Source organism: Podarcis cretensis, assembly GCF_951804945.1.
Source record: "Podarcis cretensis genome assembly, chromosome: 1".
Taxonomy (NCBI): Eukaryota; Metazoa; Chordata; class Lepidosauria; order Squamata; family Lacertidae; genus Podarcis; species Podarcis cretensis.
In genome coordinates this window covers 36,940,604-36,955,798 of record NC_137170.1, presented here as the reverse complement: position 1 = coordinate 36,955,798, position 15,195 = coordinate 36,940,604, and the positions used below count along the sequence as shown (strand labels likewise).

The 15,195-nt window shown below is 37.4% G+C and overlaps 1 protein-coding gene across 12 annotated transcripts in view; it reads right to left on the bottom strand.

Annotated features, from left to right (window-relative positions):
- HECTD1 (HECT domain E3 ubiquitin protein ligase 1) overlaps positions 1–15,195 on the bottom strand; it is a 65,008-nt gene that overhangs the window by 37,434 nt on the left and 12,379 nt on the right. For 8 of the 12 annotated variants that reach the window (XM_079954116.1, XM_079954108.1, XM_079954109.1 and 5 more), the window contains exons 2-12: positions 12,876–13,142; positions 6,766–7,000; positions 5,653–5,880; positions 4,358–4,639; positions 3,726–4,014; positions 3,441–3,517; positions 3,255–3,353; positions 2,382–2,496; positions 1,379–1,553; positions 880–1,018; positions 243–413 (exon numbers count right to left, since the gene is read on the bottom strand). In XM_079954116.1, the coding sequence (XP_079810242.1) occupies positions 243–413; positions 880–1,018; positions 1,379–1,553; positions 2,382–2,496; positions 3,255–3,353; positions 3,441–3,517; positions 3,726–4,014; positions 4,358–4,639; positions 5,653–5,880; positions 6,766–7,000; positions 12,876–13,015 (1,950 nt within the window). In that variant the 5' untranslated portion in view covers positions 13,016–13,142. The remainder of the gene's footprint in view (positions 1–242; positions 414–879; positions 1,019–1,378; positions 1,554–2,381; positions 2,497–3,254; positions 3,354–3,440; positions 3,518–3,725; positions 4,015–4,357; positions 4,640–5,652; positions 5,881–6,765; positions 7,001–12,875; positions 13,143–15,195) is intronic. The other 4 variants (XM_079954115.1, XM_079954118.1, XM_079954110.1 and 1 more) reach the window with 2 other exon arrangements.

Genomic DNA, 15,195 nt, shown 5'->3' with positions numbered 1-15,195 from the left:
CTCAAGATACCACTGTATCTTAAAAGCATACTAGAGACACAAAACAAGTTTGCCCTTTTCTCTCCTATCCAAGCAGAAGGCAACAGACTGCAGTACCAAAAAAGTTTCTTAAATGAGTGTTAACACATTAGGTCCAGCAACCCATTACTAGAATTTAATCTACTTTTCACTGATATTTATTCACATTAAGGCATGCCAGACAGCAGTTGGGACATATATGCATTCAAATTTTGCGTACTTACTTTCTCTGGTTTAGATTCTTCTTCATTCTCATCGTCAGAGGTTGGTCCTGCCAAAGTTGAAACTTTACTTATCACACCAAGCCTAGCGAGCTGATCCAAGAACAGGTCACCTCCTTTATCAACCAAATCTCTTATAATCTGTAATGCTAGCAAGTGGCCATCATCGTCATCCTGTAAAAATTGCACAGAAGTAAAATAATAGGGATGTACAGTAATTCACTGTATATCTTGATGTACAGTTAAACATTTATTACATAATTAACACCCACCACTCCCAACAGAAAGGCAATCACTCATGACCATACCACTGCAGGAAAGTGTTAAGTCTAATTTTTGAGAAGTAATCCTTCCTGAGACAAGAAATGTAGGGCCATTTCACAGATTAACAAACCTACTGTACACCCAACAGGGAATCACAATCAATCCCAATTCCAATGGGATATTTCTATACGAAGCATCACAATCAATCTCTTTGCTTCTTATATTGAATCCACTTAATCTAATCTATTCAGAGGCACATCTAATTTGCTCTTAAACTTCCAGTAACTTCCTGAACTAAGCATTTCAATTTTCCACCACACATAAAAACTAAACTGATGTCATTAGAAAAGAAAAGAAATAGAAAGATAGCAATTACCTCTTGATCTAGAACAGTAGCAGTGATCTCTACCAGAACAGTAGGCAAATTATGCCCAGCATCAGAATCACAAACCTCTTTTAGAAGAGCTTCAGAACAAAAATGAATCATTTTTCTAATGAGAGCAAGACTTGCTTTCCTTTTAGAAAGAGAGAGAAATAATATTTTAAAGAATGAAACGGGAAACATACATACTTAGAAGAGCACAACATATTGGTAAATGCATTGAATTGCTACCCACTTCACATGCTGTCTATTGTTATCATCAGGTAACAAAATATTCTGACTCTGGCCAAGCTACAAGCTGGACTTGGAGTTGGGTCATTGCTGATTTGCGTTTTTCGAATTCCATTCAACATACCACCATATATAAATCATCCAGATTTTGCTTTGCTTTTGGCTTGGTCATTCTTGAAAATCCAGATCCTTGAAAGTATTCTAGCCACACAATATAGCATGTGAATCTCCACATGTACACACAGCCCTTTCCCCTTTGTACCTTATTGAAGGCAGCATAGTTTGTTGAAAGGTTTGAGCAAACACAGGCAGCAGTCTTTTCAAATATATTGGTGCCATTTCTGGATCACCTCTGGGCTCATTTGATTCTTCTTCATCTTTGTTTGAATCTTTCTTTTTCTTTTCATCGCCTTTGTTAACTGGACACATCCAGTCACCTATAATTGTAGACCACTATTAACACTGTTATGAGTTTCAAAATTGTTTTAAAGAAACCACATATAAACAATTTACTTTCCAATGCAGATACAGACTAGGATAAGAATCTCCACAATAGACTACTATAGATTTGTCTAGTATTAGGATCTACATCTTATATTCTATTTCCTATCTCTGGGGAAGAGTGCACATGGTTATATAGCTGAAAAGGCAGTGTCCATGCAAAAACAGAGGTATTGGCAGACTCTGGAGGAATCCCAAGTTTTACAGAAGTACAAAGAATCTTAAAGAAAAACCCTTGCCTTCCTGCCTTTGTCACGTGAAGAGGGTTGTAACCCAACCCATTCTCCTTCTCATCCACCACCTAAAATGTTTTGTTTTTGTGTGCTTGCGCCTACAGCAGGATTTCAGTTGGCCTGTTCATACATAGTTGATAGCTGCATATAAAGCTTCAGAAAGAAGTGAGACAAGACACTGCCATGTCAGGCTGTTGTTACTCTTTTGCCCTAACCCCCACAAAAATATTATGCCACAGACTATTATGGCATTTTTTTCTGGACATTCGGCTGTCATAGATACGTGGAAAAACCATCTCTTATACTAGTTCCATTTGTTTTGAAACAGGGCAACAGTGAGCTTATGGCTGAATGCAGTCTATTTCAAGAAAACTGATAATAAATAATCAAACTGATAATATTTCAGCAGTATATTTTTTTAAAAAAATTGCTATCTTATGGCACAGATTGAATTCTACCTTATTAAATTCAACTTAAATTCAACCATTGCTTTACTTTGACAAAAACTTCCTGGAATCTTTTTACACTAACCTGGAGATTGAAGAATAGCCACTACTTCACTGTGCCCTCTTTCACGAGCTTTGTCCAAAGGAGTCTTTCCATCTTCATCTCTCAAATCTGGATTGGCACCATGTCGCAAGAGAGTCTAAAAGCAAGTTATTATTACTAGAATTACTGGAATAAAAAAGCTACTCAGTATGTCAATGGTACAATTTAGGTTCCTCTGACTATGCACAGAAAAGATTAATGACTTCCTCCCTCCCTCTCCTAAAGGGCACCATCCCTTACTTACTATTTGAATCAAGTCACAATATGTTGTGATATCTAAACCAGCTGGCTACAGTTTGAATTATTGCTCCAAACCAGAATTGATTCTAGTTTGGAGTAAGCACTCCTACTAATTTGCTGGTTCAGCAAATGGTTACATTCTCTGGAGAATGTAAGAACCAAATGGTTAATGTTTTTGATTTTGTGTGGATGGGGAACAGTGGTGGAAGGGGAGATGTTCTACGAGACAATATAAACTGGTTTCTGATTTCATCATAGCAAACTGGTTTTTGTTTCAAAAACTAAGGAATGCTTTACAGAAGGAAGGAGGACATATACACTGCTCTTGCTCAAAATAATCCAGATCACTGAGGGTTGTCTGAAGGCAGCTATTGAGATGGTGAGATATGTTACATTGTTATGTTTTTGTGAAGAGTTTTGCACAACTTTCATATTTGCCAAGAGCACAAACACACACTAAATAAATGTGTTTCCAAAAAATAAAAATCGCATATGCCAAACATGAAGTATTAAGGGACAGGACACTTTTAAAAAACACATACTTCAGCTGGTCTAAATGCTGATAAGGGATGGAATGATTTGTTATGATAGAAAAGATAAATATTTAAAAATCACCTTTGCTACCTGAGGTCTTCCAAAACATGCTGCATAATGTAAGGATGATGACCGCTGACCCCTATTAACATCAGCACCTCGTTCACAGAGAAATTCAACCTGTTTACAGATGAGCAACAGTTTATTTTTACTTGCATCATTTCCTTTATGCAGAAAATCAAAATAATGTTTCTTTTCTTTGTTTACCATTTCCTGAGTTCCAAAAGCAGAGGACCAGTTTAAGAGAGTTTGTCCTACATCATCCATAAAATTTGCTTCAAAAGCTAGAGAAGTGGAAACGAAAGTGTCATTATATGTTTGCAACGATATAAATGAAAACAAAATGTTAAGTCTCAGTATTCTACCCTGCATATCAAACAAGCTAAAAATAATTTTCAACAAAAATATTATTCTTAGAGCCCATCCATTATAGAGATAAACATTAAGAAGCAAACTAGAAATTACAATGTCAAATAAAGGTCATTTGCTTACCACCTGTGTCAATAGCATCTATTAGGGCATCGGTATCTTTGCTGCGGATGCAATCTATCAGCTGCCGATGGGAACGGTCTCCAGTACTATCAAGTCTACGCAATCCTGGGATTCTGCCTGTAGATCCAGCACTAGACTTTGGCAAGGCTTTCCGTCCTTCAAACAGTAGCACCAAAAGAAGATCTACCAAACGCATGGTATCAAGTACACATCTTTCATCACCCTGCAATGCACTCTCTATAGAATCTGGAAGCTCAGATCTTAGGAGATCCTGGAAATAATTAAAAGTCTGAACAATAAAAATATACAGGACTTTAGAAAATCCAATGAGAAAGGGATTGCATCTCCATATAAAAAAGCTAAATTTATTATTTATTATTATTATTATTTCAATTTACATTCCATCCTTCCTCCCAAAGGAGCTGAGGGAGGGAGTATAAGCAAAGTTCAAATGTAGCAGTAACAATTAACATTTTAAGGATTTTAGAATGTGAAATAAACGGTCTACACAAATTTATTCTTATTTATGATGATGACAGAAAATTAAAGAAACAAAGAACATACATACAATATCTGCCAAGAAGTAAAGCTTAATTTTTAATAAAATAGATATTTAACAAAGAAATTCTTACATGTGTTACTACTGGAGATCCTCTGCAGAGTGTTGATAACAGGCTTACAATAGTTGACACCTGGTTACTTAATTTGGAATCTGCAGTTGCAGATGGTGCTCCTGTGCTACTCCGGCCAGGTTTACAGGCTGAAGATGGTCCAGAAGCTGTGCCACCTGCTGCAGCCATTCGAGATAATAGCTCTTCAGTTAGCCCATGTTTGGCTAATGGCGCTGGATCAACTCCACGGCGTGTAAATCGGTCAGCTAATGAAGCAAAACAACGCAGTGCACCATCTGAAACCTGAAGGAACAAATCATATGGTTAAAAAGTATCACACAGACCAAGATTTGAAAGACAGCAAATTTAAAATAAAAGCATCAATATTGACATTTAGTAAATTATACAAGAACACTGTTTCATATCAATCCACAGCTTCTATACTTTCTTAGCTATGAATGATTTCTTTTACGACAACAGTCATTTTCTAATGCAAGCTCTACATAGGGATTGTAATTGGGGAAATGAGACACAGCATTATGTTACAGATATGTCTGGGATGAATAATCTCTGACCCAAACAGCATCCACACAACTGTTCAAGTGCAAATCCTAGCACCTAAGAAAGAATACCACAAATCCTCATTAGAGAGTTACTGTGGTATAGTGGTTAAAAGTAGCAGACTAAGACCCAGGATCAAATCTACATTCAGCCACAAAGCTCACTGGTGACCTTTGACATCACTTTCTCTTCTACCTCCCAGGATTTATGTGAAGATAAAATGGGGAGGAGATACCATGTGCACTATCTTAAGCTTAAATAGCAGCTAGTGCTTTTCCATAAATACTTCCACAAAAGCTTGTGCAAGAGTTTCCATAAAAATTAGGCAGGTTCTATGGCAGTCCCAAAGCTTTCATTTGTGCAAAAGTTTGCAGTTATGGAGGAAACTCTTTGGCTTTAATTTCACTCTATGTGAAATTATATTAAAGCACAAAGTGTAAACAGATCACTGTTTACTGATCACCGTGAGTAAAATATAACTTCCACATATAAAAAAGAACATTTTTTTCCTTCCCGTTTCCATAAAAAAGCCAACTGCAAATCCTCTAATTCTCCATAGGAATAAAAATTAAAAGTTACATTAGAGCCAAGGATTTCATACTACTTGAAATTAATCCTACTACCATACAACTGTTTACTTGCACTAGCCAGTGCTGGCAATATGAACTAAATTCTTCGTAATATTTGTTATACAGTTCTCAATTCTGGAGTAACCTATTTACAGTGCTTTCAATTACATATTCTAAATTGTTTACCTGATGGTCTTCATGTTTTAACAGACTCGAGAGGGATTCAACACAAATCTCTAATGAGGAATCTTGAGGTTCCATTTTTCCACAGAGTCTGGATACTACAGCCATAGCAGAATGCAATGTATCTTTATGAACCAGGTGCCCACTGTCACGAATAAATGTCAACACACAGTTCAGCCCCCCTGCTTCAAACACAGCACCTGATTCACGGGTACAGATGAGTTCCAACACCTAGAATGAAAATGGAATTACACAGACAATCATACAACAAAGTATGCATTCTTTCCAATTCAATTCTCCCAGTGCTTATTCACTTTTTATTTAAAAATATTATTGATCAAACTCATCAGTATGAATGCATTAAACCTCTCATGGTGCCAAAAAAAAAGCTATAAACATGTAACAGATAGGGGGCTGTGTATGCTGGCCCTGCCCTTCCACCCCAACATTACCCTGTTGAGCAGAAAGATCTGAAGGGAGTTTGTAAGCATGCGTGAATCCATGATCAGGAGCCCTGTGCTGACACACATACAAGCTCTTTTCAGACCTTGAAGCTCAACTTGGCAAGTGGGGGCGGGGGGCGGGGCGGAACTGGAGCACACAGGCCTGCACCTCCTACACATTTACAGTTTTCTAACAACTGAACAGGGCCCCAGTTTAAAAAAGTGTTATGCATATCTAATATTAGAACACCAGAAGCAGTTTGTGTCTGGAAGATACACAAGCCTAAGGTAACTGGATAAGACATAGGAGTTTTAACAGGCTATGTCATATATGGCTTTAGCAGTCTCAAGGTTCAAATATCTATGCGCCAAGCAAGATACGTTGCAGAAGATCCACAAACAGGATCTCACACTGGTTTTTAAAAATAATGTTAATAGCAATTGTGGAAGTGCAATTAGATTTCCCACTTTTCAAGACAATTTGTCCACTAAGGCATCTACTTGAGACTGTTTGGGATAAGGGTATATTTTTGCGGAAGTTTTATTGTTTTGCTAAAGATATCAAAATTTAAAGCAATTATGTCCTGGTCTTGTAAGTAGACAACTATTATAAAAACATTTTCTTATCATGGAGCTTTATTTTCTGTAACGAAGGAAAATTAATACACCATACCTTTACACACTGCTCAGCCAAGTCTCTGCTGGTTCTGTTGTTAAGCTCAACAACTACTAAACGATTACAAAGTGCTTTGATAGCACCATCCACTCCCACAATCCGTCGAGTGCATTCCGCTGATACATCCAAATAATAAGTTATAGCACGAGCTGTTACCTCCAATACATTGTCAGGCGCACTTTCATCAAGGAATATTTTGCACAGTGCTGGCAAAAAGGTACGAGGGGGACATCTGCAAGAAGAGACAGATTACTCATCACTAACATACACATTTCCATATACATTTCTTTTATCTTCGCCATTGCAGGGGGTCTCAGGGTCCCTTCCAACTCTACAATTCTATGAAAGATTCTATGAGCCAGTGTCTAGATTTAACATCTAGACAAAATAAAATGATTACAAACTGTTCTGGGGTCACAGATATGGGCTTCAATGCTAATTTCAGTTTCATGAACAGAACACTTGCCCACTGTCGAGTCTCCCTCTGCAAAAAAAATAGTTGGCTGACCCTCTGTAAGATACTAGTGGCACAGGAGACTACAAAATGAAATCAGAACAGTTAACAATTGGAGGGACCTTCCTGCAAGTGCATAACTGCCTTGGACTCACACAAACAACTTTGGATCCAAACCAATATCCACAACTGTAGACATATATTCTGGTTATAAGCACACCATCTATATCTGGAATGGAAAAGGAAATCTAAACTAGTTAAAAGCCTGTATGTGAAAATATTTTTGTGTATGTTTTTCTGAACTAACAGAGGACCTATGCTTTAATTTCAGTTACATAGTAAACCTCCATTAAAAGTCAAAATCCAGTAATTCAAGGTAACAAAACCGCTACAAGCAAATGACAATAGAGACCACTCTGCACATCTGAAACATATTTTGACAGATTTCAGTTCTTTTGTCTGGATACTGTTAAATTAATGCCTTCTTATACATATGACACACTAACTTAGTAAATCTTTGAGTACATGAAGGCTTGCCTTAATGAGGATAACGGTCAGTTCTCCTCCTTGCCTAGGTTGAATAATAGGTTCAAGATCTCATATATATATATATGTGTGTGTGTGTGTGCGCGTGCACACACACACACACACACACACACACCCCCGTGTGGGTGGGTGGGTGTGGGTGTTGGATATTGTCATGCACTAAATATGGGGGGGGGGGCATAGCTGAACAGTAGAGTACATGCTTTGAATGCAAAAGGTCCATGTTCAATCCCAGCACTTTCTGGTATTTATTATGACATTGTCTGCCTCCACTTAACAAAGTTCTCTTTTTTTAAAAAAAAAATATTTATTAAAATTTTCAAGGATTACAAAAAGCAAAAGTAAAAACAATAACAATGACACCAAGCAAAAACAGAACAACACATCACAACAAAAGAAAAAAGAACAAAAACTAAAACACAACTGATCTTCCCAACTTGTTTTTCATTCGCTTGTTTCCTTGACCTCCTCTCACCTCCCTTTTTTGTATTCTAATTCAATTATCTATTTCAGCAAATCCTTTCCATCTTTTCTTATTATTATTCTGTAATTTATCTCAATATAATATAATTTTACTTTCCCTCCTTTCACCAATTTTATCTTTCCCCCCCCCTTAACCTTATTTTAACATTAAAACTAAAATACTTGTATGTGTTTACTGCCTTATAACATTTCTGCTAAATCCATAAAATATCAATCCATCATTTTTCTATCACTCATTAATTTTGCGATATTCCTATATATAAACTTTAACTTTTCCAATCTTCTTCCATCAACTCCTCTCCCTGGTTTCGGATTCTGCCAGTCCTTTCCGTCAATTCCATTCCATCAACCTGGGGATCTTATGTCCGAGGCTCTTAACTCTTTTCCATGTCCCTTCCGCAGATCTTCTTCATATCCTTTAATGCTTGGGAGCAAGTCTCGAGAGAGCTCCATCCTAACATTACTTTTATTCCTTCCGGACAGTTCAACCAAATTTCCATAGTTGAAGCTAGGGTCTGTACAGTGTTTCAGGACATATTTCAAAATTCCTCCAGATCCAAAGGCCCCCAAAACTTCAATCCACTTAACAAAGTTCTCTAGGTGAGTTATAATAAGTAAGTTTTCAAAAAGTTGAACTATAGTGGAAACCATAAACCCATTAAAGAGTAAAACTATACAACTGGGTTTTTTTTAAAAAGAACTTTGCACCCCCAAAATTAAAATGAATTTAAAATGAAGCACAGCCTAACAAAAATATGTAAAAGCCCTACGTGAATGGAAAGCTCTTCACTCAGTGCTTAAAATACTACAAAAATTGTACCAGACTCCCTGGAAAGTCTATTCTATAACCAGAACTAAAAGGGACTCAACTGCATTTGGCAGGGGCAGCTGGAGTAGGATCTCTCAAGATAGATCTTACATTCAGGTGGGGCTGGGCAAGAACCCTGGATAACCACTTGCTAGTCAATGTAGACAGAAGTGAGCTACAAGGATGAATGGTCTGAGTCAGTATAAGGCAGTTTTCCTACATTCCTTCCTGGACTGCTAGAACACTAAATAATGATTATGACACATGAAGTGCATACAAAAAAAATTCCTTCCAGTAGCACCTTAAAGACCAACTAAGTTAGTTCTTGGTATGAGCTTTCGTGTGCATGCACACTTCTTCTGAAGAAGTGTGCATGCACACGAAAGCTCATACCAAGAACTAACTTAGTTGGTCTTTAAGGTGCTACTGGAAGGAATTTTTTTTGTTTTGACTATGGCAGACCAACACGGCTACCTATCTGTACATGAAGTGCATGTTTGTGTTATTCTGTATGTTCACTCCATAATCAGATTTGTCTACTCAATTCTGAGTTTTCATTCCACAATAATGATTGTGCACAGAAAATTGCTTTGCCTAAAGCAATAAAACCTTTTTCTTTAAAAACCCTGAACTTGGAAAAGATCCAATAAGTTAAGGAGCTAAATGCCTTTAAATTTTGTAATGAAATGGCAGCAAGATAAGTGAATCAGGTTTTTTGCACATACTCCAATTCAAATAGATGCAAAATAATCACCCAAATTACAACTGTGATGAGAAAAGAGATATAATATTGAGAAAAAATGTGAAATTAATCAGCAATGTGTTTCACTGTCATCACCATTATACCTTTCTAATGGCTGTTTCACACAATATACCTTCCATGGAACTATTTTGTACTTCCTCTATAGGGTGGCTTCTCCAGAGTTTTGTATGTGCCCGCCCACCATTCGGAACAGCCCATACATGAGCTGCCACAAGCCAACCACCCAGAATGTTTTGAAGATGCCTGGAGATACAGTGGAACCAATTTGCCTGGAAGAGGCAGTAGACATTAAGTGGCTTATTGCATAAAATCATGCAAAGTGGCCCTAAACCACTGAAGGTCTGAGTCAACCTGGATGAACCTGAAAGTTTAGAAATTCCATAAATTAAATCTTTATTCTACCTGCAGCCCTACTGAATCCCTAGAGCCTGTCCCTCTCCACATATGGCAACTCTCCATTCTGTCCATTTCCATTGCTGCCATAGGAAGAATTTAAGTACTGTAAAGTTTTGTTCAAGAAACATGAGTCTGGGCCAGCCATCTTGCTACTCTGTAACACCGCATTTGTTGCCTCAAACAGCAAAACCATTTTACTCACTGTCCACAATTCAACCTAAATAAATACTATATTATTCACATTTATTTTTAAATTTATTAGTTCTTGCCAATTACTCCAAGCAAGCAATAGCATATTAAAATTGGTAAAATAGCATTAACACGGTACAGTCACCCCTATTGTGTGTAACTGTCTCCAGATTAAAGATTCCACCCTCCTTTTCTGTAGGTAAACATGCAAATTGCATGTTCATGTATACATATAAATAGAAGCACAGACAAGCCTAGGAACACACAGAATTCAATGCCTGAGCAGGGCTGCTCATTTTAGCAAGGAATATACTTTAAAACAGAGACAAAATACACATACACATCATGAAACAAATACAAGATAAATAACATTACCCCACAGAAAAAGACAAAAAAAAAATCAATAAATAAACTCTTGAGTTCTTATTTCCCTAACAAATGAATCCAGTGTCACAATTAGTTTTAATAGAGAGGGAAATTTAAAGATTTCTGAAATTTACAAACAGAGTAGCAAATAGACAGGAAACACCATGCACCAATGTTACCCATAACCATTTTACTATGGTAATTGAATAAAGATGCTTCTGCACAACTTCAACTATAAATTCTAGCTCTGTGGTTAAAACTCTGAGGGCGATATCCAACTAACAAGTCCCTCTAACAGAAGTCTGTGCAAGGATTTCCCCCCTCCTCCCCAAATTGGCTTGGTGCGTTTCAAAAGAATCCCCAGAACAGTGCAGGGGGGAGGAAGGGGGATCATTCTAACCAGCTGAAATGCTTATGCTGATGGAACAAGTGCCATAGAGCTACAATGAATTTCTCCCACCAAGTCTATTCAAAGTATGACTAACACTGGATATTTTTATTATTTATATTTATTTATATCCTGATGGTTTCCCGGATAGGGACCCAAGGCTGCTTACTTACAGCTAAAATAAAAAGCTAAAAACACAGGGTGGAAGCAATCATTTTAAAATTCAGTGGTAAATGCATCAAAGTATATATAGTATTTTAAACTTTCTGAAGTGTTACTGTGAAAAAAATGTGATGACTAATGACCAAGCTCCCTGAATCACAGTCACAGAAAGGTGACTTAACACTACCAACTAATATTAACAGGACAGAAGGACTGAAATTAACATCACTACCTGTAAAATGCTTTTTGAAAGTCAACAGTTTTAAAAACAAATTTCTAACCTATATACCAAAGTGGTTGTATTTAAACTAGTTAAGTCCACTAAGGACCAGAGTGCATCTCCAGTGTCCATCTCACTAATTTTAAGTTTGTGGTTTTAAGGCTCTCAGTCATAGTAACATACTTTTAAATAGCAAAGATGTTCCATTTTCCTTGACTTTAGGTAAAATATGGTTCCAGAACTAATAGACATAGGGGCTCAAGAACAGGCAAGGCATTCATGCTACCATTTCCCCACTAAAATTTGTGTTTTCTTAAGCTCTCTGGTCACAACAAAGGGTTTACTTACTCTTGGCAGATGTATTTCATTACAACTGGGAAACTTTTCGAGTTCATAATAAAAAGCAGTTTACTGCTCAGAATAAAAACTTTTAAAGCAATATTGTTCTAATAACAACTACTCTTACGAGCTTTTGAAGGAAAGAAAAAATCCTATTAATCTCAAAAACAAAAGGCACCTTATTAAATCTCCACAGTTCTTTCCTAATGTATCAATAAGTAAAGGTATCTTATTTAATAATAGTTTCCAGTCATCCACAGCAACTGACACAATCTAGAGACCTTAAAAATTATTAACTTTCAGTTCAGCTTCTCAGAAGAGAATCATGTTTTAAAACATTAAGATATGGTATAAGCACTATAAAACAAACTTGTCCACTATGACCCATAATGTCTAAGGTTTTAGTACTAAAATCTATTTCAGCTGCAATGTTTTATAATTGTTATTTAGTCAATGCACAGCTGAAACCCTCTGCTAAATTTTAAAGTTAACAGTAACTGAACCGAACACTAATCTTAAATATTTCAGAGCATAAAGAATTAGAAGAAATTGAAATGAAAAATTGATCTTTTAAAAATGATCTTGCTTCTGTCACCTTTTTTGGAAACACGCTTAATTAAAATTATCTTCCGCCCCCCAATAGATCCATATGAAGTAGAGCAAAAGCTGTAATGCAGATGTTTTTGTTATACCCAAGGATCTGCACGCATGCTAAAAGCAGCAAGCAAGCTCCCAAGAAGGAAATTAGTCCAGCTGCCTCCAGAAGAAACATGCCTTTAACAAGAGTACAAACCTGATGTTAAAACAGATAGTGCTACAGCAGCTCTTTTTTTTTACTTCTTTTAATGATCACTACAGGTGTCAATGGATTGCTCAAGTCTGCCTAGAAACACTAGTTAACAGATTCAAACAGCAGTATTTCAGCATGATGTGGATGAAATTGATCAGCAGATGTAAGCCTGCATGAAATTATGAAAATAAAAATTTACTTACGTTTCAAAGCATCGATCCACATTGTCAGACATCAAAAGCAGCATACATAACTGCTCCAGAGCTATTAGTTGCATGTCTCTTTCATCTCCTTGCCCCATCTGCAGCCACTCGAGCAATGTATCTGGGTCCACATCTGCCATGATTTTAAAGAGCTGCCTTTTCTTAAATTAAAAAGTAACCCCAAAATATTTTTAAAATATGGTCAGAATAACTTGAGTGCAAAAAATCTTCCACTCTGCAAAGATCCCAGGTTTCTGTAGTCTTCGCCTAAAAAAAGAAAAAGCAATCCATCAAGAGGTGTACAGTCAAATTTTAAATTGTGCTTCCCAACCGTATCACAACATTTTTATGCTGCAATTCTATACATACATACCCAGGAGAAAGACTGATTGAACTGAATGGAATTTATTTCTGAGTATATGTGTAGATTTGTCAAGCAGATACTTACTGCAAAAAAATATGCACGCTTCAGAAATAAATGTGTACCACAGTAACCTAAGTCTTGCAGTCAGGATAAACTATAGATTATATCTGATGATTTAGTATACTTTATTTTCTTTGTGCTAATCATTGAAAAAGTGCTGCACAGTGTCATCCTTGACCAACAGAATTGGTTTTGTGTTGGGAGATTTCACAAGGCACTGCTAAAACAGTTTCAAGGTTATCACTGGAGCCATAACAACTAGAAACATGTTTAAAAATATCACTATATAAAAGTGTGTGTGTGTGTGTGTGTGTGTGTGTGCTGCCCAAAGATGTAGTAAACAGTGGTACCTCAGGTTACATACGCTTCAGGTTACAGACTCTGCTAACCCAGAAATAGTGCTTCAGGTTAAGAACTTTGCTTCAGGATGAGAACAGAAATTGTGCTCCGGCGGCACGGCAGCAGCAGGAGGCCCCATTAGCTAAAGTGGTGCTTCAGGTTAAGAACAGTACGGACCTCCGGAACGAATTAAGTACTTAACCCGAGGTACCACTGTAATTGGAACAGTACTCAGATATTAAACATTACTCATGTTATTAAAATAATTTATCCAGGGCTGTAAAAGTGCCAAGTGCCTGATCACCCAAGGATACAGAAATAGTATTGATACCTAAGGATTTTAGTTAGAGGGAGCCTGATGCCTAAAAAAAGTGGTTCCCAGGAATTTGATATGCTTTTCTGCCCTAACTTTTAATCTTCTTTATATCTTTTCATTCACCATGTTAGAGTTTTGCATACAACACATAGGTTGATTATGTGAAGGTAGCAACATCAAGCCCAGCAGTTCCAAAAAGGGCAACACCAGCAAAATGTCACAATCACAATGTTCCAGTACTTCATCAGTGCTTGTATCTAATACTATGCATTCATTTGTGGATGTTGTAATTATACCTTGTAAGAAATAACTAAGGTTGTAAAGGGGAAACGGAACACTAGCAGTTCAAGAACTAACATCCTCTTCCTAAATAATAATCAAGTTGGCTTTTTTTACTAATGGAACATCTACTGAAGCATTTTTTATCTTCCTCTTAGGCTATAAGGTAATGACATAATGATCCCCTCCAAGATGCAAGTAGTGACCACATAATGATTAAAATGAATCCTAAAGACTAAGAAGGAACTTTTCTGCTGCCATAATATTGCTAATATGAACAAATATTCCTTAAATATTTAAGGAAATAAAGTTAGTGTGATATCCAATATTACTTAGAGTAGACTCAATGCAATCAATGTACTTGTCCATAAGTTACAATGAGTCTACGCTGAATATAACCAACACTGACTATTACCCTAATAAATTTTGGTTTAAAGAATTCCGATTGTTGCTGTTTTCATTCACCTTGACACAAACATCCCTCTAACAGACTGCCTATTTGTAACAGAAAGGGTATGTATATCAGTGAAGAGATACCAACAAATGTGGCAATTACAGGCTACACTAGGAGCACTCTTTTGGACTGCACTACCCACAGCTTCAAGGGACGCAGGTGGCGCTGTGGGTTAAAGCCTCAGCGCCTAGGGCTTGCCGATCGAAAGGTCGGCGGTTCGAATCCCTGCGGCGGGGTGCGCTCCCGCTGCTCGGTCCCAGCGCCTGCCAACCTAGCAGTTCGAAAGCACCTCCGGGTGCAAGTAGATAAATAGGGACCGCTTACCAGCGGGAAGGTAAACGGCGTTTCCGTGTGCGGCTCTGGCTCGCCAGAGCAGCGATGTCACGCTGGCCACGTGACCCGGAAGTGTCTCCGGACAGCGCTGGCCCCTGGCCTCTTAAGTGAGATGGGCGCACAACCCCAGAGTCTGTCAAGACTGGCCCGTACGGGCAGGGGTACCTTTACCTTT